At 40.3% G+C, this 26,689-nt stretch overlaps 1 protein-coding gene across 5 annotated transcripts in view; it reads left to right on the top strand.

Moving 5' to 3' along the window:
* Positions 1–205: 205 nt before the first annotated feature.
* Positions 206–26,689, top strand: part of phf2 (PHD finger protein 2) — a 106,077-nt gene continuing 79,593 nt past the window's right edge. For 2 of the 5 annotated variants that reach the window (XM_052017965.1, XM_052017968.1), the window contains exon 1: positions 206–932. In XM_052017965.1, coding sequence (XP_051873925.1) covers positions 835–932 — 98 coding nt within the window. In that variant the 5' untranslated portion in view covers positions 206–834. Of the gene's footprint in view, positions 933–10,870; positions 10,949–26,689 lie in introns of all 5 variants that reach the window. The other 3 variants (XM_052017966.1, XM_052017967.1, XM_052017964.1) reach the window with 3 other exon arrangements.

The following is a 26,689-nucleotide window of genomic DNA, read 5'->3' as shown; positions in this document are numbered from 1 at the left end:
AACATCAATTCCCACATTACAACTAAAGGGTCATTAGTGACATGTATGTATCTAAATTGTGTAACTATTATACATTATAAATATTTTCTGGGCCGTCTAATTTTTAAATATGTTTTATTCTATAATTCACCTCATCAAGTATTTTTACTAAACGGAGGAAGCCACAGCATAGGAGCACATTCTTCTCAACGTCTTCTGAAAATAACTTCTATTTTTCCCCCGCTGCACTATTTTTCAAACGTTGAAGACACGACTTCTTTTCTTCCGTAAATCCACAATAAACAATAGCTTTGCAGAGAGGCCCGTGGACTGGACGAGTGTGTATATGTACAGTAACAGTGCGAACACACACACCTCCAACAACTGGGGCAAAAGGTGCACTTCTGTCCTCTCCCTCTCCCCCGTCTTTGAAGTTTGAAAATGACAGCGTTGCTCGAGGAGCTGCTGAACAGGCCGTTGTTACATTGTAGCCAGGGCAGGCTGCGCTGGTTACAATAAGTATTAAAGCTCCGCCAGCGACTGGCTGACTGACGTAATTTTGCAATGAAAGGATACAGTCTGCTCGGTACAGTAGGCAACTGTCAGGCGGCGGAGCGCATTGTGCCCGCAGCCGCAGCTTAGAGACGATGTGAGCAACTTCAGGAGCAGGCTGTGTGCGAGTGTGTGTCGGGGAGAGGGAGGAGGCGGCGGAAAGAAACAACAGAACCCCCCCACCACCCCTCCCTTCACTGTAAACGCTCACCCGACATCGCAGAAACACAGAGGAAGAGGAAACCTTAGGGAGAATTTGGTGAGCAGGAAGAAGGCGCTTCTCTCAAGCTGGAGCCAGCTAACATGGCGGCTGTACCAGTCTACTGCATCTGTCGGTTACCTTACGATGTAACTCGGTTTATGATTGAATGCGATGCGTGCAAGGACTGGTTCCACGGCAGGTAAAAGGGAGCTTATTTTTCTCTCCCTTCCTCCCCTCCCTCCGTTTCTTTTCTTTCCCTTGCCCCCCTTCTACTCGTTTGGTGCATGAGTTGGCCGGCTGGTGGGAGCAGGCTGCCGAGGGATTGCGAGTTTGGCGGGAGGAGAGGGGCTCTCCCAGGCGAGGGGTATTTATGTTGGTTGGGAGGGAGGTGGGGGCTCGGGGGGGTTAATCTTTTGTTTTGGTTGGGGGGGGGGGGGTAAGCGAGGCCTGAGGGAGAAGGCGGTGCTGCAGGCGGTTTGGGTGACAGAAGGCGCTTGTCATTGTGGAGGTAGTGGCCTTGTGTAAGCGCTGTCTGCCCCCGAGGTTCGGGGGGCTCGTCCTCAAGCCGCGGAGGTGCTTCCCGTGTTTTGTTTGTGCCCAGTGATCCTTAAAATCTGCCCAGTAACGGGGCAACAACCTTGTGCCCAGTGTAGACATATTTACCACAAGTAAAGGACACCCCCCCCCCCCCCCCCATTTCTTCGTCGAACTAGTGGACTATTTTCTAGCAGCATTTGCTGAATTATCTGCGCCCTCTGCCTTGGGGGACGATTCCCGCTTTTGTTTAAATTGATAAAATAAGCGGGGCCTGATGTAAATATTGACATTTTTACTCGGCTTTTATTTATAGTATTTCCACGTGTAGCTTCTGAAAAGTGTCAGAAAGCCCCTGCTGACGTCTGTTAATTCCCTGTTATTCTTGAGAGTTTTTAAAAACACAGAGTTTTGGTGCTGGTAACCGCTTAATATTCACGTTAAATGTCACCTGTGAGGTTTTTTGTCGTTTGTTCAAAATTTATTCTGTTTCAATCCACTTGTGTTCCTTTAAAAAAAGGGAAATCGAACGTGAGCTAGGGCCGTGTGGTCTCAACAGTGAGAGTTTGAGAAAGACCTTATTGAATAACTTTAGATACGTAGATTATCAGCAAGGAAAGTTTCTTGAGAAGTGTTTTAGGCGCTCGTCATGTCGTGTGAAATATAACATGGGAATGTTTCGTCCATTTCAAAATGTAATGTTGGCTGAAACAGCACGCCCCCTCAAATTGAAAACCTTCGGCCTAGTACTTGATGCCTTCAGCATTTGTAGCTTTAAAGAAAAGTGAACTTGTTATAAAATTTGAGACTTCCAGAGAGTGACCTCCTTCCCCACCATTCCATCAGCCTTTTTCTTAGTAAACTGACAAACGTAGCAATGTGCTTCCTCTACCTGGATAATTCACTGTCCGATAGCAGGGAAATGGGGTCACGTCGGTGATGGGTGTTTTTTTTAATAAGTAACATTCTTCATTCTAAAGCAATAGATGTGGTTCAGAGAGGGAAAAAAATCACCGCTGTTCATAATGTTGACAAGGAATTTTGAGTTTGGGTTGATGAAATGGTGTTACACAATCTGTAGTGTGAAGTGAAGCATTGACGTCTTATCTGGAACTTTACCCCACAATAACTGGCATGGTTCCATGTTTTTAATTTTGAAATCTACGCTCTGTAGATACTTTGGGAACAAGGTTACAGCAGTCGGAGCTTACTAACAAAGTATGATCATTGATGTTCAAAGGTAAATATGTGGGTTTATTTCGCTGACAAAATGTTAAATCACCAGCTGTTTTTATTTTATGAATTTACTAATCTGTTGTGGGTATATATTTTCATAATTAGAATGGTATGAATAGAACAATGAGTAATTGCCAAGTTGAGTTACTGTTTTATGTCTTTGGCTATAGCTGGATATAACTGCAATTTTTTTCTGTATTGTAAGTTAACTACTAGGTCACTTAAAGGTTGTAACAGAATGTAGTCTAGAGTTACTTAGCAAAAGTGCAATTGAAGATGATCATAATTTTAACTTTACTAATGCAGTAGATTTCTTTGACAGTTAAATATTTAAAGTTGCCTGAATCCAATGGTTTCTTCCTCAAAGATAATATAGGATGTTATAAGTATGCTGGGCAAAATTGTCTGGAGTTTCTGCTAGGCTGCATTGATTTATTCAGCACAATCCAACAGGATTGTTTTTATGATTCAGAGGATTGGAAATTATCACTGGGAAATTAAATTCTGTGCCAATATAACCGGGAAATTTGTGCTTTTTTTTGAAAGGTTGTTTTCAGTAATTTAAAATTTGTTTACAATAATATGGTGAATTGATGCACTGAAAAATCCTTGCTTTTATGGTAAATCAATTTTTAGTAGAATTAATGGCTGAAAAATATTTTAAAAGTTTTTTTCTTAAAGTGTGTTTTTTCATCCTATGTGCTCACTATATATTTTGCACATAATGATTATTGAATAATCTTAAGCAAAAACACAGAAATAATTTAAAATTTGGAGTGCAATTTCTGCTTATTAGTCCCGAAACAAAAACTTTCCACTTAAGTGTCTTTGATCATGCAAAACTGTGGTAAATAATGGCATTTCTATTAGTTAATATCTTTTACATATTTTTCCCCTTGTGGTATCAAAATGTACAGAATATTCAAGTTGGGGAATGCTAGACCTACCGACATGTTATTATCTGCAATACATTCTCATGATTTCGTTTTATGTAAATTTAAAACTGTGCTCAGTGGAATAGCCATTGAATTATTACAGAAACAACCAAATCGGTTGGGTGATCAAAAGCATTACACAGTAATCTCTTTCAACTCCTCCCTTAACAATATTTTTAATTAGTTGTATCTTAACACCAACTTCTCAATCAGACCAAAGTCTCCTTTATTTTATAAAAACCCTTTAAAATTTTAAAATGGGAACTGGTTTTCTATGGGAATTAATTTTAGTACCTTATGCCTCTTCTTACAACTGTAGTTGGAACTACACTACACAAAGTACAGATTGTGAATGTTTTATTCCACCCATGTTCACCAAATCCATTGCACTATTGGATAGCAGCAACTTGATCCTCGAACTTGACTCTTGATTGGTTAGGCCTTGTGGAGTGCAAGGGTTTTCTGTTGTAAAATTAAGGCACTCCTCCAGAAAATCTTTGACAACCAGCCCCCAGGTGTACTGATAGTCTGAACTGTCAAGAGACTGTGAATGTGTGAACATCAAAAAATGTTTAAATACTGTTAATAATTAAGCACTTTTTTTTTGCAACTTTACCTGTTTATGCCCTACTTAATTTGGTATTATCTATTTGAGCCCTATGCTCTCTCTCTTCACCCATGTTTTTTGGTTTCTTTCTGCAGTGGGGATACTACCACTTCATGTATTCCCCTCCCCTGAGCCCACACTCCCCTCCTCCCCCCAAAGTCACATTCCCTCACAGTTCTGCTAATTTAATTTTAGATGTCTATCATCATTCTAAAGCCTTGATAGTTTGCTTCACTGCTTAGTTGTAATATTCCTCCTGGTAAAATCCAGATCATCTGTATATCTAGCAGAAGTGGTCCAGCATTAACCTCCAAAGCAAACTTTGTCCACTGTTCTCCAGCTTAAGCTAAATATATCAACACTAAACCTTTTGAAACAGAAGAAAAAATACAAATACTGAAAATCTGAAATAAAAATAGAAAATCTTGGAAATTCTCAGCAGGTCAGGCAGCATCTGTGCAGACTGAAGCAACATCTTTATTTCTTGTTCACCAACTAACTTTCTTATTATTTGTACCTTGTACCTGAACTTGTGTACTACCAGATCTGAATCTTAATAAATTCACATTTTCTATATTATCAGCCACTTTATATAAAAAGAAAACATTACATTTTTCTTCAGGTGAAATGAATTTTTAGTTTCAACGTTGCTTTGAAAGGAGCATCAAAAATTTGCAGATGCTGGAAATCTGAAATAAAAACAGATGAAAGCTGGAAACACTGAGTAGGTCAGATACAGTGGTATGCAAAAGTTTGGGCACCCCTGGTCAAAATTTCTGTTACTGTGAATAGCTAAGCAAGTAAAAGATGACCTGATTTCCAAACGGCATAAGGTTAAAGATGACACATTTCTTTAATATTTTAAGCAAGATTACTTTTTTATTTCCATCTTTTACAGTTTCAAAATAACAAAAAAGGAAAAGGGCCCGAAGCAAAAGTTTGGGCACCCTGCATAGTCAGTACTTAGTAACACCCCTTTTGGCAAGTATCACAGCTTGTAAATGCTTTCTGCAGCCAGCTAAGAGTCTTTCAATTCTTGTTTGGGGGATTTTCGCGCATTCTTCCTTGCAAAAGGCTTCTAGTTCTGTGCCCAAAGCATGATCGATCCACCCCTGTGCTTAACGGTTGGAGAAGTGTTCTTTTCATGAAACTCTGCACCCTTTTTTCTCCAAACATACCTTTGCTCATTGCGGCCAAAAAGTTCTATTTTAACTTCATCAGTCCACAGGACTTGTTTCCAAAATGCATCAGGCTTGTTTAGATGTTCGTTGCAAACTTCTGATGCTGAATTTTGTGGTGAGGACGCAGGAAAGGTTTTCTTCTGATGACTGTTCCATGAAGGTCATATTTGTGCAGGTGTCGCTGCACAGTAGAACAGTGCACCACAACTCCAGAGTCTGCTGAATCTTCCTGAAGGTCTTTTGCAGTCAAACGGGGGTTTTGATTTGCCTTTCTAGCAATCCTACGAGCAGTTCTCTCGGAAAGTTTTCTTGGTCTTCCAGACCTCAATTTGACCTCCACTGTTCCTATTAACTGCCATTTCTTAATTATATTACGAACTGAGGAAACAGCTACCTGAAAACGCTTTGCTATCTTCTTATAGCCTTCTCCTGCTTTGTGGGCATCATTTATTTTAATTTTCAGAGTGCTAGGCAGCTGCTTAGAGGAGCCCATGGCTGCTGATTGTTGGGACAAGGTTTGAGGAGTCAGGGTATTTATAAAGCTTTGAAATTTGCATTACCTGGCCTTTCCTAATGATGACTGTGAACAAGTCATCGCCCTAACAAGCTAATGAAGGTCTGAGACCGTGGTAAAAGTTATCTGAGAGCTCAAATTTCTTAGGGTGCCCAAACTTTTGCATGGTGCTCCTTTTTTCACTCTAAAATTGTACAAAACCAAAATCATACACTAATCTTGCTTAAAATGCTGAAAAGAATGTTTCATCTTTAACTTTATGACTTTTGGAGATCAGTTCATCTTCTACTCACTTAACTATTCACAGTAACAGAAATTTTGACCAGGTGTGCCCAAACCTTTACATGCCACTGTAGCATTAGTGGAACAATCTTTTAGATTGACCCTTTGTCAGAAGAGGGAAGGAGAGAAAGCAAGTTCATTTTAAGTTGCAGAAAGGGTGGGGAAGGAATGTATAGGAGAAAGACAAGATATTGAAAAGGGTAGTGTCTTCCTTAAGGCACTGTTCTGATCAAACCCTGGAATCCACACTGCGTTGGCATGTACATGTTTCTGACCTTTCTCTGCAATGACCTCTGGTCCTCACCTTGTTCCCCACTGACCTCCATATTTAATGGATCATCCTTCACTATTTCTGCCATCTTTCATAAGATTAAACACCAAACACATCTTCTCCTCCTCTCAGCATCCTGAAGGTCTTCTCTTCCATCTCCACCAAACACTCCCCTTCTCACGACACTTTTTATTATTTTGCATTGCAATACTCAGTTTAGCTGTTGTGGTGGTAATGAAAAGTCAAAATTAAATATGAACCTTGTGAGTGCAAGATATTGTGTTAAAATTGCAATTTCTGTTATGAATCTTTATTTAGTAGTGAGTTAATATGAAATTGATCCATATTGACTTGAAAAGTGTTGGCCTGGATTTTGTATGGCTTGTGTGGTGGGGGGGAGGGGATGGGGTGGGGTGGGGGTATAATGGAACACCTATCTTTTGGAGTTCACTATTATTGAAGTGTAAAGTGAATAACATCTCCTAATGTTTTTACTTATGCTGTTAAATAAGTTAATCAGGAATTTGTGCTGGACATACCCTGCATTATTCAACTCACTGTATGGGTTTCTCACTATTTAGCATAGGGAAGGGTGTGAAATTCTGGTACTTATTGCTAGTTCTCCAGAAAAAGTTGCCTGTTCCAGTGTAAGTAAGTTTTTGATGTGATGGTAATTCATAATTACTGCCAGGCCACATCACTGGCACTGAAAGTTAACTTTTACAAGTGTGCCATCTCATTTCTTAATATTATAATTATCATTTTAAATATTTTTCCCTCTTTTATCTCATTCAGTCTCACTTTTTATTCCATAGTTTCACTTACTGTATATGATTTGAGATTGAATTAACTAATCTAACTGTGGGATCATATTGTCTGGACACTTTAGTTGCTAAAGAGCTTCGGAGGTCTGAAACTGCAAAACCATTTTATTGTCTGTTTAGCACATGATACCATATCGATAAATAAGATGAAGCATGTAGTCGGTAGATTGTTAAGGGGCTAGCTGCCTGTTAGTGCTCATTAAAGTGGTTGCACACCGTTTTTGTTGGTAACACTTCAATAAAAAACCTCCCAATTCTAACCAATTAAGTATTTCAAATGCTGTCTAAAACCATACTCATTTTCCAACCTTCACGTGTTGCTGAGATGGATTGACAATGCTTTGCTTAAAGAGGATTCTGAAGACAATTGGGTGACATTTGGGGACAAAGCCCTAATATATGTATGTTTCCTTTAAATTCTCTCAGGACTTCACTGGAGATTAGCACAGCACTAATTCTTCTACCATTTTAGTGTCATCAGCCATTTGATTGGACCATATGCCACTTGTTTAGGATTCTTGTAGTCTGCATGAGGAGTGGGAGGAGGAGATGAGGCCAAACTGCTGCAGGAGAGCGGGACAGGAGGATGCGGAGAGCTCTCAGAAGGAAGCCTTATTCACACAGAATGTAGTATTACTCCTAATAAATGTGACCCAAGAGAAGGTGCATGGGAAGCTTCACTTTAAGTAGAAGCACTTAATTTCTATGCTATTGGAATCTCTCAGGCTTCGATCAGAATATCAGATGACTTGACTAGTTAGGTGATGGCTTGTAGTACTTGGCTGTGGAGGTCTACAGATTCATTCTTTCTGCATACTCTGCACTGTGGTGATTGTGAGAGACTATTGTTATGACATACAATTTTGTCAGAACACCTACTTTAGGAAACGTGAGGAAAAGAATTAAAAAAAACAGAATGGTAAGAATAGTGTAGTCGTTTACCTTCCATGACCGAGGATCCATCAGGAAGTCCAACAACTGCAGTTAATCATTTGAAACCCTTCATAGCCTCTTCACCATGAAGAACATAATAAAAAAGGTTAGCTCTTCTACCAGTACTCAATTACCATAATCAATCTTTTTGCATAACAAAGGCAAACAATGGAAACATGACACAACAAACAGTTATCAAACTTTTCACCCTGGTGCCATCCGTTCAGTGGCTGCCCTCCAGAAGATCCTGTTCACTCTGATGGTTAAGCAAAGTTTAACTGGAAGAGCAGTAAAATAGATGTTGATGAGATTATGAAGTGGCCAGTTCAGCCAGCCCAGTGATGTGCTGAAGAACAGATCCATGAGAGTTGGAGACTTTAGACACCCTGGCAAAGCTTTGAATTTTCATTGTAGCACTTTTTCATTTCTTGGAAGTGGATCAGCATTTGTTCTATAAATACTGTAAATGGAGTGAAAGCTGTGGCCCAATTACGCGATGCAGCTTATTGTCGGGCTGCAGAAGGCACTGGCTAGCATTGGCTAACCTCTTATGGATGGGTTTAAGTCAATCCATGGACCAAGATGGAGGTAGACTCCTCAATCTGCTTCACTGCCATCTGTAGGCTCTCAGGAAGTCCATTGCATTAACCTATCGGCCTTCTGAAGTTTTGCCCTACAGGTGCTCATCTACCTTATCCAAAACACACCATACCCCCCTCCACTTTCTCCAGCAAGGTTATGTTGCTTCCACTCACTGTGGGTATAACCCATTACAGCTTGGTGCACTGCAGTGTGGGTGGTCATGGTCTTGTACCTGGTGCCAGCAACAGATGTAGCCATTAGCACAATGCCCCCTTCCTCCCATTCTGGGAGTCCACACTGCTGGTAGTTGGGGTGGGGTATTGGTGCTGGATGGGGGTGATGTGGCTTCTTTTCCACTTCCTCTGGGGATGTGAGCTGGTTTTTGCTTCAGAAAGCCTGCAGTGACAAAGCTGGGAGAATTAGCTGCAGCACCTGTCACCACTGTAGGGATATTTGTACGATGAGACCATATAGAATTTGGGAATGAATGTAGGTTTGGGAAATTCAAGATGTGGAATAGTTGTGGACCTGCAAGGAAGCCGTGTGGGAATAGTACACCTATTTATTAAACTGTTTTTAACACATCTTGTTGTTTGTTCCCACAGTTGGTAAAAATCATCTTCAAGTGTGATTACTATTTAAAAAAAAACACCCTTCACTCAGTCAGGGAGTGATTTCATGCAGTCTAGCTTTTCCTTCCCTCAACCAGCTTTTGCTTCCACCTGTTATCCTATTCCATGCTATATTTTGTGTGAGTGTGTGTTTTTTGTTTCTGAGTGGTGAGTAGTACCTGTGATGTATATAAAATCAGTGCATTGATAGATAGCCAATGCAATATGTTGTGATTTTGGTTAAGGTGCAGTTTTAGAACATTGTGTTTGTGCAATGCAGTCTTGCCTTGACCTTCTGTGTCATGTTGCTCCTGCTTATCTTCCTTGCAGTTTCTTGCTACATCTGCTGGATTAGCTGCTTTAATTCCACCAATGCAATTAAAGCAAAATAAATAAAATTAATAATTTACCTTCCCCCCACCTCCCCTCCCCCACCCCATCCTCCAGATGGAGATTCCCCATTTGAAATTAATATGACCAATCCTCAGTTGGGTCTGGCCTGGTAAAGCTAGGGAGATCCTAGTAGAGCTCTTTTGCAGGAATTCATGGAAGTAAAGAGTCCAGGGACAGATACAATGGTGTCTGTCATTCGGTGAATCAGGAGGTCAGAGTAAATCCAGAGCTTATAACAACGGGAATGGCTGAACACCAGCAATTCCAAATAATTGCTTAAGTTAAAGATGCCTGCTGACGTATATAAAAAAACACCTGCACAGCACCTTCCAGAAGCAACTTTATTGGAGTGGTCCATGTGCTCTGGAACTCCATTGAAGGTGTGGAGTGTGCTGGATGGCAATCAAGTAAACCTTTCAGGATGGCTGATAGACGCAAAACAGTGAAAGAAAAGGCTCTGGTTTAATGAATTTTACTTATAAAGCTTCTAAAATGATTTTGATCATTTATTTGTATCAATTGTAATAGCTTTGAAATGTGGGTGAATGTCATAGACATTTAAAAATCATTAAACTACCACACACCTTTAGCAAAAATCAAAACTCTACCCCCACCTTTAACTTCTATCAAAGCCTGCCAGGACTGAGGGCTGTGCCTCAGAACTATGCTACTCAAACCCTATTTGTAATTTGTATCTATCTCTCTGCATTTCAGATGTCAAGAGCCTGTGGGATTGGCTCTCTACATGGGGACCAGGTGAGGATAGGTGCATGTTGAGTCAGGGTGCCTGGTCAGGTCAAGGAATATCCAGCCCTTAATTCCGCAGTTAAATGCTAAATTCAGACTTTTGACCTTTTCTTGTCAGTTTGCAGCCACTGAATGTCTGCCTTTGCTCTTCATTCTAATTTGCTCTAACTTCACCTCCTTCGCCTCGTTGTTGATTCTTTAGTTTGATTAATTATGGAGGTACACTGTTGTTAGTCTTGTTCAACTTGGTGCCAGATCTCCTGTAGAGGCTGTTGCATTGAAATAGCTTTTGGACTACAGCAAATTCCAGTCCAAAATAAAACATGAATATCCATAAGCAAATAGAAATGTAATGGATGGCTGGTGTTGTTTAGTTGCCATTGACTACAAAGCCCAGGCCAATAGGCTTGATCCCTTAACTAATGGACCCCAGCTAGGGCAGCAGTAAGCATTTATCTTCTGTTATAACCTTAATATTCTGTTTTAGGGAGGGAAAATCCAGTGCATACTTAACTGCAATCTGGTGACCATTGATGAAAAGGATGTGTGAACATTGGGTTTGGCAGTAAGTATCCTGTAAACATTGACTCCCACATTGTGAATGACAAATTGGAAAAGGCATTGGAAAAGCTGGAAATTTTCATCTCTCTAGAGTATTTTGGAATGTTCAGTTATAGAAAAGCTTGCAATTTAAGTTCAACGTAGTGAAACCATAAGTAAACATAGAAAGTTATAGTTGTGGGAATATCTGTGCACATCTTTTTTTTAAATCTGCACTTTAGTTTTGGACAATCCATTTCTTGCAGTCATATCAGAGCTTATTTTAAGATATATAATCAATATGAAAAATAAAACAAAATAGTAATATATGCTCTGTAAAAACATTTGCATTTTTGCTTTTGTGATACAATGATGTTATGAAAACATATGTTATAGTAGTTACTATTGCCTACAATGACTTAAGCATTAGTAAAAGATTTGGATAACTGAGAGCAGAAGAGGTGAACTTGATTAGAGTACAAGACTACTATTACCCCCTTCCTCGTCACAGGAAAGGGTCGCAGTCCCTGCCCCTTGCCCTCACTGCCCCTAGCATAGGTCTACAACCCCCTCAACCCCTGCCTGATTGCAGCACAGGGCTTCAATTACACCCCCATCCCTCCCAATCATAGTACAGGATCACAGTTCCAGCCTCACCCTCTGTTATGTTTGTTCTTCATCAAGAGACAAACTTCGTGTGGGTTTAACATCTGAACATTTTTATTAACCAACACAACAGACTGGCTTGCTTCCCCTCTCTTTTTACAGCCACTTCCTGTTCATCCATGTGACCCCTTGCATTGCCTACTGGAAGCTGTAGTTCTTTATTATAACTACATAATAACACATCTTCCCCCTTTAATGAAAAACAAACACAGTACTTTGTCCTTATAAACCTGCCAAGATCCCTTGTCCACTCAGCAGCTTTCAATCAGTCTCTGAGGTGGTTTAATGATCCTTTTTGGTCTGGTACTTGTTTTCGCAGGTGTGTTGCTTTCATTTGCTGCATTACTATTGGTGTTTTCCTGGGAACTCTGGTCCACATGTTCATTTTCTCCATATGCTGGCCCCTTTGGTGTACTGACAGGAGACGGGTCACAGCCATGGGTTGGAGCTTGTGGTCGTAGATCCATGTGGTTCCTCTTCAGCAGTGTCCCTCGGTCCGTCTGGATCTGGTATGAATGTGGATTTACTTCCTCTTGCACAACTTGCATGGACCATGTGCCAGAATCATGATCTCGGATTTGCAATTGATCCCCAAGCTTCAGGACTGGTAGACTTTTCGCTGTCTTGTGATTCTGTTTCTGTTTTTCTTTCCCTTCCTCTTTAGCCTGTTTAACCTTGTGTGCTCCTTCAGGTGTCAACAGGTTTTCATGTATTGGAAGATTAGTGCGTATGCATCGACCCATCAGCATTTGGGCTGGTGAAAGGCTGTTCTGCAGTGGCACATTTCTGTAAATCATTAGACTTCTGTGAAAATCCTCTCATCCATCTTGCGTTTTCTTCATGTGGCTCTTCACCACCTTAACTGAACTCTCTGCTGGGCCATTAGATTTTGGGTGATGTGGGCTTGAGGTTATATGTTGAAACCCCCAAATATTGGCAAAGGATTCAAATTCACAGCTCGAAAATTGTGGACCATTGTCTGATACTACTTCACATGGAACTCCATGCCTCGCAAACACAGCTTTCAGGAACATGATAACTGCTTTGCTGGATGTTGATTGCAGTGTCACAACCTCTGGGTAATTGGAAAAGTAGTCTGTTACAACAATATGGCTCTTCCCATTACAGTCAAACAAATCCACTCCAACTTTGAAATATAGCCTGTCTGCTACAGGATATGGTGTAAGTGGTTCTGCTTGCTGCTTTGGTCTGTAGGTAAGGCATATTTCACATGAAGCAGTGGTCCAGTTGATGTCTTGGTTCATTCTTGGCCAATACATCACTTCACGTGCTCTACATTTACATTTTTCCTCCCCAAGATGCCCTTTGTGTATCTTCTGGAGCATCTCCTTGCGTAGTGACACTGGAATCTCAAACCTGTTCCCTTTGAAGACCATATCTTTCACTACTGACAGTTCAGCTCTGTGTGCCCAATAATCCCGAATACACATTGGACAGTCATCCTTTGCTGCTGGCCATCCTTTCCGTATTGTATCATTGAGTACTTTCATTGTTTCATCTGCCTCTGCTGCTTCCCTAATCTGCTCTGTTCTATCCGGTGATACTGGAAGAGAGGAGACAATCACGTCAACATAGGCCTGTATATCTGCATTAACCTGTTGGTCACTCTTTTCTGTCCTGTCGACTGCTCGAGACAGCGCATCAGCAGCAAACATATATTTTCCCGGTGTGTAGATCATCTTCACATCATATTTCTGCAGCCTTATCAACATGCACTGTATTTTCATGGGACAGTCATTCAGTGGTTTGGACATAATTAAGACCAATGGTTTATGGTCTGTCTCCACTTCAATAGCTTGCCCATAGATGTATTGATAGAACCTTTCACATGTATATGTACTGGCGGGAAGCGCTCTATCTGTGCATAGTTGGCCTCCGCACTTGTTAAAGCCCTTGATGCATAGGCCACAGATTGCCATGTGCCATCATGCTGCTGCAGTAGTACTGATTCAAGGCCGTGCCAGGATGCATCAGCTGATATCCTGATAGACCTTTCTGGATCATAAAACTTCAGCACGGTCTCTTCAGTTAGGACCCTTTTCAATGTCTGGAAACACTCTTGTTGTTCATGAGACCAAATCCATTCATTTTGTTGCTCAAGGAGTGACCTAAGCGGTGCTGACACTGTTGACAGTCGAGGGATGAACTTAGCCAGGTAAGTCACCATCCCTAAGAAACGTCTCACCTCCTCTTTGTTTTGGGGCCTCTCCATGTTTTCAATGGCTGACTTCTTTCTTGGGTCAGGCTTCACTCCCTCTTCAAATATGACATCTCCTATGAAGATCAGTGTCTTAACACCAAACTCAAATTTCTCTTTATTTCAAATTGACATTCCTTGTCACGTCAAGCACTTGTCTCAGTCGAGTATCATGTTCCTCTTGGTGGACCCCCAGACGATGATGTCATCCATCATGGTCTATACACCAGGTATGCCCTCAAAAATCATGTAGATGGTTTTATAGTAGACTTCTGGTGCGGACAGGATCCCATATGGCAGCCGAAGATCATGGTGTGTTATAAGTATACTGTCTCAAACTTGCCTCATCAAGCTTCATCTGCCAAAACCCAGACGATGCGTCGAGCTCGCTAAACCATTTGGCACCTGAAAACCGGGACATGATCTCCTCCCGTGTTGGCAATTTAAAATGCTCTCTTTTGATGGCTTTATTGAGATCTCTTGGGTCTAGACCTATCTGCAATGCTCCATTTTTCTTTTGCACAATGACCAGTGAACTCACCCAATCTGTTGGTGCTTCAATTTTCTGTATGACATTCATCCATTCCATGCGTGCTAGTTCTTGTTTAAGTTTATCTCTAAATTGAAATGGAACTTTCCTGCATGCATGGATAACAGGAGCCACTGCCTCATCTATGTGAATTTTGTGTACACCAGGTAAGCATCTGAGCCCCTGAAAGACATCTGCATACTCTTCCATGAGTGTTGTGTGGTCATCTTTGGTATGTGAAGCTACTATGAAAACTCTTTGCATTAGGTTGAGCTTTTCGCATGCACTCAGACCTAATATTGGCTGTACTCTCTTTTCTACAATCAGTAGCTGTGATTTTTAAGTCTGCCCCTTGTGCTTAAAGGTCACCATACAGCCCCCTTTTACTGAAACTTTCTCTCCAGTGTAGCCTGTCACTTTTAACTTCACAGAGTAAATCTTACTCTTTACTGTGAGAGTCTTATAATCGTCCATGGATAACAGATTCACCTGAGCTCCGGTGTCAAGCTTGAATGGAATTACTGTCTGATTCACAGTTACTGGAACAATCCATTCTGTTTTACCAGCAGCCACAGTCTGTACAGAATCCTTGTCAGCTGTGTGCACCTTTCTCTTGTTAGCCCCAGCTTTGCAGCACCTTGCAAAGTGATTCTTCTTCCCACAGTTTTTGCAGGACTTCCCATAAGCAGGACACATCTTTGGAATGTGTCTACCTCCCCATCTGCTGCATTTGCTGCTTGAGCCTTCCTCTTTGCTTTGCTGTTGCTTTCGGAAATGCCTTGTGTGCTGCTTCTGTTTTCACAGCATGCACTGTTGCGTCTGCCCTGTGCAGCACCTTAGCTTGTGCTTGTGTGGTTTCTGCTGACCTACACATATCCACCGCCTTTTCCAGGGTCAAATCTTTTTCACGCAACAGTCTTTCTCTGAGTCCATTATCTGGAATTCCACAAACTATTCTGTCTTTAACTAGTGAGTTTTTCAAATCTCTAAATTCACAAGACTTATTCAGTGTGTGAAGCTCAGCTAAGTATCGTCAAAGCTAACACCTTGTTTCTGGTCACAGGGAAAAAAAAATTATATCTCTCAAATGTGATGTTTTTACTTGGGGTAAAATACTCCTCAAATTTTTTCATTAAGGTGCCCAAATCAAAAGCTGTCTCTTCAATTTGAAAGCTGTTATAGATGTCCAAAGCATCTTCACCAATCACATGCAGAAAAATAAACGCTTTCAATTTTTCATCGTTCCGTCCTGCTGCACAAGCATCTAAATATATGTTGAATCACTGTTTGAAGTGTTTCCAATTATTGGTTAGATTGCCAGTAAACTGCATAGGCGTGGGAGGACTTAGCTTACCAATAACGGGAACTCTTGGCCTCTCACCTGAATCTCTCTTGGCAAATCTGGTGACTGCTGAACTTCAGGAACAATGTGCTCCCTCGCCACGCTGGCCGGCTTTTTCTCCATCTTATTACAGCTTTTCTTTCGTTCTCACTGAGTCTCTTTCTCAATTGCACACAGTATTCATCTACTCTCCCTGTTCAGACCTAACACCAACTTCTGATACCATGTTATGTTTGTTCTTCATCAAGAAACAAACTTTGCATGGGTTTAACATCTGAACATTTTTATTAACCAACACAACAGACTGGCTTGCTTTCCCTCTCTTTTCACGGCCACTTCCTGTTCCCCCATGTGACCCTTTGCATTGCCTACTGGGAACTATAGTTCATTATTATAACTACATAATAACACACCCTCCACCCCCTCACTACCTTTTGATCTCAGCACAGGAATACAATCTGCTTCCTGCTCCCACCCTAGCCAATTATGGCACAGTCCTCCTATTCTCATTTGCAATTCCTTTTCATTACCCTCGCCTTTGATTCAAGGCTGCTGGCCATACTTAATCCAGTAAACTTGATCTCAGGCCTGATTCCTTTGATTGGTGATGTGCAATACTCTTTAGATTTTGGGCATGATTAATATTTGCCAATAAGTAATGTATCAAGTTGAAGATCCATCGTCAGGTCTTGGATCTGAAACATTAATACCATTTCTCTTTCTACAGATCCTCCTTGGCCAGTTGAGTGTTTCTAGCCTGTTCTGTTTTTATTGTTATTTCAGATTTCCACCATCTGCAGTTTTTTGATGTCTGAGAAGGAGGATAAAATCAAGTTAATTGGGCCACAATCCTTATTTTTATAGTCATTTTATAAATTAGTGTCGTTTGCTCTTCACATATCCTTGGACACCAGGACTAATCCATTGTCCCAAAAAATCCATCAATTAAATTGTTTCATGAGTCATTAAAAAAAATTGCAATTTTTTTCCATTTGGACCAGATGTCATTTATCCTTCTGAAGTGGGAGCTCTCTTAGTCAACGCTCCTCACTTAACCAACAAAAAAAAGGCCATTCATTTCTCTCCTCATTGCTGTTTATGATTCCCTGCTGTGTGCACAATTGCTGCCATGTTTGCCTGTATATTACAGATTGCAGGATAATTAATTACATGGAAAATATTTTGGAACATCGTAAGAAACTGATGGAGCAACATATAATTGCAGGTTCTTTCTCGTGAAGCATGTAATTTATGTGTGTAGTGAGGGCAGGTGTCTAACTTTATTATTTCAGCATGTAACAACAGCTGCAAGTTGAACAAGACTCTGTGTGGCTGCCATAAATTGGTAAAACTCGATAGCAAAACAGTCTTAATATATTCACCACTGTTAAAAAAAAAGTTAACCACATTCAACACCTGTGAGTTCAGGCATGAATATGGATTTTAAAGAAGAAGCACTTTTTAGAAGTTTATGGTTATTGATCTGTTTGTATAAAACAGAATAATTTTGTTTTTAGAATGTTAAGTTCTTTTGACACATCCCCTAGTAAAACTAATGATTTAGATGAAGATTATAAATTAAAATGATGTTTTGAAAATGGATTTTGAGATGGAGAAGATACAGGAAGTTTATCTTATTTTATGCCCCCAAGATGCAGGATTTTGTTTAAGACTCATGCATAGCCCTGCACATACTGTTAGTCTAAAAGCAAATACAATACTGATGTGTTTGCACAGAAATAATATAGACAGTAAATAAATATTGCCTGGAATGTTGTGTTGCACAAAAAATACAGTTGGTTGGTTTTACTCTTTACCAAGCAGGCAGGGAAATCCCAATGGCTTTTTATAGCATAAAGAGGAAGCTGGTATACTAATGAGAACTGTTGAAACATAGTGAAGCAATTATTATTCCACTGATGCAATTGCAGTGTAAAAATGTGCCCTGCAGGATCTGAAAGTTCATCTAAAGTAGATTTCATCTGCCTTCCTTAAGTGTGTGTGTACTTTCTGTCTGGATCACTTCACTTCCTGTTATGTTTTGTTAGACTTTTTGTATCACATTTTCTAGTCTTGCCCAAAAGCAAAAGAACTGCAGGTGCTGGAAATTTGAAACAAAAGCTGAAAATGCTGGATATACTCAGCAGGTCAGGCAGTATCTGTGGAGAGAGGAAAAACAGTGCTGATGTTTCAGGTGGATAACCTTTCATCAGAACTGGGAAGGGAAAAAAAACAAGCATACTTCAAGTTGTAGGGAAGGGGGAGGGGTGGAGAAAACTAAGGAAATGCCCTTAATAGGATGGAGACAAAGAGAGTCCAGATAACACAAATGTTGATGGTGCTGTCCAAGATAGGGTGTTTGAAGGCTTTGCTGATCTGACTGGAGGAGGTATAAGTAGAGGGCGATGAATGAAAGAAGGAAAAAAAACACAAGCCATGATGGAACTGTGAGAATCAGTATACCAGCTGCTGGAAACCTGAAATTTCAGTGTTCCAACAAAGCCTAACAGGTGCTTGGGGAACAGCACCTCTTCTTCTGCCTGGACATGTTATAGCTCTCAGGACTCATTATTGAATCAACAATTTCAAGTAACCAACCTCTCCTTTTCATGTTAGAACTGGCCTGTTCTAATGTAAGGTCGTCAATCTGTAACAATAACTCAGTTTTTTTCTCACCAGAGATGGCAGTTGACCTGATGGAATCTGTATTCCTTAGAGTTTAGAAGAGTGAGCAGTGACCTTATTCAAACATATAAGATCCTAAGGGGACTTGACAGGGTAGATGCTGAGATGTTTTCATTAGTGGGGAACATAGTTACAAGGGCTAGTCATATAAAACTAAGGTGCACAGAAATTTCTCCTCAGAGAGGGTAGTGAATCTCTCTGGAGTCCTCTGTCCCAAAGGATGTGGAAGCCAATAACTAGAAATATTAAGACAGAGATAGATAAATATTTGAAAGATTGAGGGCTTTGGGGAAGTAGTACAGAAGATTTGAGGCCAGCATAGATCAGCCATGATTATATTGAATGGCACAGTAGACTTAAGGGGCTGAGTGGCCTATTCCTGCTCCTACCTTCTTGTGTTCTCCTGGTGAGTATTTCCAGCATTTTCTTTTGTTTCAGATTTCCAGCATGCACTGTGTTCTGAATTGCTTTTAGAACTTTCTTTTCAAGCTTTGTCATCACCTTTTGGGTTAGTGACAAGCTTTCTCTTTGAGCAAGCTTTGTTTTAAGTTTAATTTGTGCTATTAATTAAAGGTAATTTTCCGATATTTTCATTTGGATTGGTTATTTTGTCTTCCTTCCATCTAGATATACTTTACTGCCACACAGTTACACAGAAATAATGGATCCCTCTCCGAAATCTTTTCAACCCTATGTTTTACAAGCTCTGAGCTGCAATACCTTTGTTTCATCAGCAAGTGTAGGCTTGGGGCTGCATCTACTCCCTGTCTACCCACTGCAAGGCTTTTGAAAATTAGTGCTTCCCACCCCTGCAGGTCTGTGCACCTGATGCCTATTCTATTATATCTTTATTTTCTGTCACTTGGTGCTTTTCCTGCTGGTTGTCATAGCGATAGATCTTTGCCCACAGTTCCTGCCTTCTATTCCCTGTCTTCATCGGTCACTAAGGAAATGTCATTCTCTAATTTTTTTTAAATCAATATATAAAGGAACAGAGTCCATGTGAATTTTATTTGTATCTTAATATAAACACATAAAGCAGTGCAACCCATTTAAATGCAGTGTAGGAGCTTGCATATGAAATCAATGCGTGAGTTTCTGTTAGGCTCGACCAAAGTTAATGGACTTTATTTTTTAAATTACTAATAAATCAAGATGGTCTTAAATCTCCTATTAAACTGGCAATGAACTTTTCACAGTTGTGTTTTACACATGGGAGGGCAAATTAGGTTATAACACTTGCTCCTTACTGTTCCTGAATTGGGATTTTTATTGTGCATTTTTCTATTATTCTATATTGCTTCTTCATGTCTTGAAAGAAAATTATTTTATGCATGTTTCAAGTGATTTATAGACATTTAAGGACCCTATCACACTTGGGCCACTGCTGGAGATTCTGGTAATGAAGAGTCTTTTGGATTGAGTGATTCTTTGTGTAAATCACTTTGCTGAGAGTCTGATATTCAAATTCACACAATGCCCAAAGCATCTATGCTTTAGAAGTGGTAATTAAAGGTCTTGCACAAACATTTGCACAGAAACATTATTGCTGGCCCTTTCCTTTGCGATTTGTCACTATGGCTGAGGGAGGGATATGGGGGGATGTGGGTGGGTGGAGGAGAAGGTAAAGGAAATTCCTGGACTGGGCGGCTATAGGTAATTAAGGAGCAGGCTTTAAGCCCTACATTTAAGCTTTGCAGTCATGGCTGTGTAAGTGCACCATATAATCGCACTATTAGCCCGAATTGTGATCTGCAGAGCAATTGCACATGGACAATTACTGCACATGCCATTGACCCCTGTGCCTGTGAATGCCATATTTATGGGCAGCTGGACTAGAAATTATGGAAATGCTTTCTGCTCACGGAAAATAACCATTAGAGTTTAGCAATCAGGTTTCTGAGGGAATACTGTTGTTTGGTGCAAAGGCAATAGTCTTGTGTGTGAGCTATGCAACAAAAATTCTAGGCCAGTTATTTCACCTGGTTAAGTTCAGAGTTGTAAAGGGAAAGAGTTTTATGGGGAAACTCATAAAATTGATAGCAAAAATAAAGTGCTGGAAGAAAGTGTAGAGGTAAAGGGATGGTTGATGTTTTGGGTCAAGACACTGCATTAGGACTGAGAGTGTAGAGAGAAGGTAGTTGGTATATACATAAGAGGGAGGGGTGAGATAGAGGCTGGTAGATGAAAGATGGAAACAAATTTGGGGGGATGGGCAGATTGAAGGAGGGGAGAGTGTTGAGACAGATGCTGGTAAGTGATAGGTGGAAACATAAGAAAAGAAGAAAAATAAATAGGCGGGTGGAGCCTTGTGTAAGGGGGAAGGGTAAAGAGTAGAGACAGGCTGGTAGGTGATAGGTGGAATCGGATAAGGAAGGGATCATAGAACATAGAACAGTACAGCACAGAACAGGCCCTTTGGCCCACAATGTTGTGCCGACGTAGCTAATCCTTCCTACCTACAGAATGCCCATATCCCTCTATTTTCCTCTCATTCATGTGCCCATCCAAGTCCCTCTTAAAAGCCCCAATAAATTTGCTTCCACCACCCTATCAGCCAATGCATTCCAGGCATCCATCACTCTCTGAGTGAAAAACTTACGTCTCCTCTGAACCTAGCCCCTCTCACCTTAAATGCATGCCCTCTGGTATTGGATCGCTCAGTAATGGGGAAAAGATATTGCTTGTCGACCCTATCTATGCCCAACAGATCACCCCTCAGCCTCCAGCGTAAAGAGCCCAAGTTTGTCCAGTCTCCCCTGATATCACATGCCCTCTAATCCAGGCAGCATCCTAGTAAACCTCCTCTGCACCCTCTCTGAAGCCTATTCATCCTTCCTATAATGAGGTGACCAGAATTGCACGCAATACTCTAAATGCGGCCTAACCAGAGTTCTATAGAGATGCATCATAACTTCTTGATTCCTGTACTCAATACTTCGATTAATGAAAGCAAGCATTTCATGAGCCTTTTTAACCACCCTATCTACCTGTGTAGCCACTTAAAATGAGCCATAGACTTGCACCCCAAGGTCTCTCTGCTCTTCAACACTTAAGGGTCTTGCCCTTAAGAGTGTACTGCCTCTTGACATTAGTCCTACCAAGGCGCAACACCTCACATTTATCCGGGTTAAACTCCATCTGCCATTTCTCTGCCCACATCTGCAGCTGATCTATATCATGCTGTATTCATTGCCAGTCTTCTACACTATTCACAACTCCACCAATCTTGGTATCATCTCCAAACTTACTAACCCATCCATCAACATACTCATCCAGGTCATTTATCTACATCACAAACAGCAGAGGTCCCAATACAGATCCCTGCGGAACACCACTACTCACAGGCCTCCAGCCCAAGTAAGTCCCTTCAGCCTCCACCCTCTGTGTTCTGTGGACTGATAAGCAATAGGTGGAACCATATGTGGGGATGGGGGGGAATGATGGACAAATGGAACCAGGTGGGGGAGGGAATATGAAAGGTGAAGGTGATTTTAAAAAAAAGGTTTCCTATCCCCTCTCCCACCTGATTCATTTGCTCATCATCCCTCTCCACCTCCCCCCCTCCACCCCCACATATGATTCCACCTATTGCTTATTGGTCTCTGTCTCACCCGCTGAGCTCTTCCAGCAGTTCATTGCTTGCTCCAGATTCCAGCATCTGCAGTCTCTTGTGTCTCATTAAGTTGGTATCTCAAAATAGGCTAATGACGGATTGAAAGCATAGATTTATTAAAGGCTAGTTTTATTTTGACAAATTTGATAATTTTTTTGAGAAAGCAAATTCTGTTCTGTCATTTGCTGTAACCTCTCACAGTGATTCCTTGTATGTAAACAGTAAAGGTTGCAGAAATTGAACTTCATTGAAACACAGATGGATGATGAAGGAGAAAAGAAATATCAATGATCTGGAAAGTCACCACGTTTAAAATAATGATGCTTTAGGTGTACCTCAGCTGCTTGTTTGGGTTTTTATCAAGTAAGTTGCTCAGAGTTACTCTTTATCCATGTACAAACTACTTATTGAAGACTTTTTTGTTAGAAATAATCGTTGTATTGGCTGACTGAAGGGGTGACTTTGTAACTGAGAATAATGGTAATGGAAAGTGGTTAGTGCTGCTTCTTGATACAAATGTGAATGGTTGCAGTCTTTTTCCTAGTGTAGCAGAACCTAAAACTAGAGGGCATAGGTTTAAGGTCAGAGGACAAAATTTAAATGGGAGCTGAGGAGCAGCTTTTTCACACTGAGTGTGGTGGGTCTATGGAACGAGCTGCCAGAGGAAGTTGGAGAGGCAGGTACAGTTACAACATTTAAACAACATTTAGACAGGTACATGGATAGTAAGGTTTAGGGGAATATGGGCCATATGCAAGCAGATGGGACTAGCTCAGGTAGACAACTTGGTCAGCATGGATGAGTTGGGCCAAAAGAGCCTGTTTCTGTGTTGTATAATCTATGATTCTGACTCATAAGTGGTTGTCCAATTTAAATGTGTAGTTTAAGTGGAGGGGCTTTTCCAGAATGATATATTTTAGTAATATTTCCTTTTCTTAATAAACCTGTACAATTAAAAGTTTTTAATTGATACGTTTTATTATGTAACTCTACAGTGACCTACTTCTCAGTATTTGATCTAATGAGGCTAAGTGACCTAACTTTCTATGGATAATATCTTTTTAATTTATTCATTTATGCAATGTGGACAGCAGCAGCAATACCAGAATTTATTGTCCTTCTTCAATTTTGCCTGAACTGAGCAGGCAGTTAAAAGTGATCCATGAGGATGGGTCACATTCAGGTAAGGATGGCAAATTTCCTTTCATGAAGGACATTGATGAACCAGCTAAGTTTTTACAACAGATCCAGCAGCTTCAGAGACAAGCTTCTGAGATGAGTTTTAATTTCAGATTTATTTAATTACTTGAATTTAAATTCCCCAGCTGCTGTTGTGGGATTTGAACTTGTGTCTCTGGGACAATGTTCCAGGCCTCTGGCTGCCGCACGATCATCCCCTGTATACTGCAGAACATGTATCAATATAAAATCAAAGTTTATTACTTAAAAGTAGTAGAATATATTACTTTCAAATTAAATCTCAATTAATTTTACATACTCTGGTCCACTTAATCTCTGTACTCCGATCACACTTCACTTAAAGGCTACACTTAATTAATCTTTGAGTGATCAACTAATTCTATACATAAAAAAACTAATTGTAACACTCTTTGCACTTTTTTATTTTGTTATTATGATTTGCTTTGTCTATTTTTATAAAGGAATCCATATACTACCATTATACAGGTGCTTCAGTACCATATCTAGGGGATGGTCCAATTACAGCATGACATGTTCACAAAAGCAGATGTCAAAGGAATTAATTGTAGAAATAAAGGTTATCTAAGAACGTAAAATGATGATTGAATTGAACTTGTGCATGTTGGTCCCATTACTGTTTACTGTCTAGCCTCCCTTAGGAGCCAGGAGCAAAGGCTAAAAAGCTCATAGTCATAGATTTGCACAGCACAGAAATCGGTCCTTTAGCCCACATATCCATGCTGACCATAAGGAGGGAGAAAATTGATTTGAAATTTGATTTGTAATATTAAAACAAACATTAAGAGTTTCTGTGGATATATAAATAGAAAGAGGGTGGCTAAGATAAGTGTGAGACCTCTAGAGAATGACGCTGATGACTTAATAATGGGAAACAAAGAAATGGCAGATATATTAACAGGAGACACAAGACTGCAGATGCTGGAAATCTGGAGCAACATACAAAAAGCTGGAGGAACTCATTGGATCAGGCAGCATCCATGGAAGGAAATGGACAGTCGATGTTTCGGGTCGAGACCCTTCATCAGGACTGGGGCAAGATACGTTAAATCAGTTTTTTTGCATCGGTCTTCTCTGTGGAGGACACAGCAAATATCACTAAGATGAAGATGGGAAAATTTCAAATAAGATGGAAGAACTTGTACAAATCTCAATCACAAGGGATGGAGTAGTAGCGAAACTCATCGGGTTAAAGGTGGACAAACCTCAAGGACCCGATGGTCCACACCCAAGGGTTGTAAAGGGAGTGGCTGCAGAGATAGTGGACCTATTGTTTGAAAACTCACTAAATTCTAGCAGGGGATCAGGAAATTGGAAACCAGTCGATGTGATTTCCTAGTTCAAGAAGGGGAGGAAGACAAGACAAGGAACTATAGATCAGTTAGTGCAACATCTATTTTAGGCAAGATGCTAGAATCAATAATCAAAGAGGGAAAAAACTAATCATTCAGGAAAGCTGAATATTGTCAAACCTAGTCAATATGGCTTTATGAAAGGTAAGTAATGTTTGAGAAATTTGCTCAAATTCTTTGAAGTTGTGACAGGGAGAGTTGATAGAATTGAGTAGATGTAGTGTAGGGCTCCCTGGGTTACGTAAGACCTTACTTACGGAAGTCTGACTTTATGTAAATTCTCCCATAACTTTTAACGAATTATCCAAGATAGTAAAAATAGATAATAAAATGTTTTGTGGCGTTCATTAACAATTGGATATAGTATATATACCATTAGCTTAATTATGGGTAGTCGTAGGGTGAATATTTGATGAAGTGAAAGAATCATAGGATGTATATGCAGAGTGTTACAATACGGGTAGCCATAGAAAACGGACATTTCTGACTGAAGAAAAAATCGGCTTATGGATAGTTCTTGGGAACAGAACCCTTGTGTAACCTGGGGACTGCTTGTATTTAGATTTCCAAAAGGCAGTTTACAAGGTGCTACAGTAGAGGCTGGTGCATAAATTGGAGGCAGTGTGGTGGCATGGATTAAAATTTGGCTGTCGCGTAGAAATGAAAGAGTTGGAATAAATGGGTCCTTTTCAGGCTAGGGGGATATAACTAGTGGAGTACCCCAGGGATCTGTTCTTGGCCTTCAATTTTTTATTATTTACATTCATTACTTAAGGGAGGGCACAGAATGTAAGGTTTCCAAGTTTGGCAATGATATGAAATTGGGTGAAAGTGCATGTTGTGATGGGAACATTGTGATTCTGCAATGAGATATAGATTGAGTGATTGGGCAAAAACCTGGCAAATGGAGTTTAATTTGTCAAAGTGTGAGGTCATGCACATGGTAAGAGGAATCAAAAGGTGGATCCATATAAATATGAAGTTCATATTTAAAGTGGAGATAGATAAATATTTGAAAGATTGAGGAATTGAGGGTTTTGGGGAACTGATGCAGAAGAGCAGTTGAGGCCAGGCTAGTATATGTTGGCCTCAACTGCTCTTCTGCATAAGTGCAGGTTTCAGGAACACGAGAAAATAAGGAGCAGTAGGTCACCAGGCCCCTCAATATCAGCATGCTGCACTTAACTTTGTACATGGGTATTCAGGATTATGGACATCAAGTGGATTTTACAGTCTGTGGCAAAATGACGGTGCTCGGCCATTGACATTGAATGAGACTGCCAGTAAAAATCTAGTAGTTCCTGTGGTGTAGACTTCCCATTTTTCAATGTTGATTACTGTCAGTGCAAATGTGTTCCTGGAGTACAGCAACAGTGATGTCATTAAACTGGATGAGCAGCCAATTATGTTGTTCAGTACTCACAGGCAGGGAATCAGGAATTGAAAAACCACAATTTTGACCTAATATATTACCGAGCATAAAATAAAGACTGTAATATAAATGTACATGTAGAAATTGAGTCATTAGAGATAAAATTTTAAAAATCCATTACATTTTAAATACTTGTCCCCACTGTCGAGGACATCTTCAAAAGGCAGTGCCTCAAGAAGGCAGCATCCATCACTAAGGACCCTCACTGTCCGGACCCTCTTCTTGTTACTACCATCGGGGAGGAGGTGCAGGAGCCTGAAGACACACATTCAATAATTTAGGAACAGTTTCTTCCCCTCTGGCATCAGGTTTCTGAATGGTCCATGAACCTATGAACACTACTTCATTATTCCTTTTGGTTTGCACTATTTATTTATTTTTTAATTTATAGTAATTTTATGTCTTTGCACTGGACTGCTGTCACAAAACAACAAATTTCACGACATACAAGTCAGTGATAATAAACCTGATTCTGAGGAACTACAATTCACATACATAGAACTAATTTCTTTAGGCCCAGAGTTTTCTCAGCTTAGTATGAGTTTAGGAACTTGCTTGCATCTAAAACAATAAAGTAGAACATTTTCAGAGTATTCTACTGCAAGTGTAGTTCTTAAATTTATTGAAGTGTCCCTTGGTGGAGAAGGGTGCAAAACAACTCAATCTGTGCACAGCCTGAATCTCTAAACTAGGCATGTGTGGAAATCT

The sequence above is a fragment of the Pristis pectinata genome, chromosome 6, assembly GCF_009764475.1.
Source record: "Pristis pectinata isolate sPriPec2 chromosome 6, sPriPec2.1.pri, whole genome shotgun sequence".
In the NCBI taxonomy this organism is placed as follows: domain Eukaryota; kingdom Metazoa; phylum Chordata; class Chondrichthyes; order Rhinopristiformes; family Pristidae; genus Pristis; species Pristis pectinata.
Note: the sequence above shows the minus strand (reverse complement) of the source record. Positions and strands in the feature narration are given on the sequence as shown.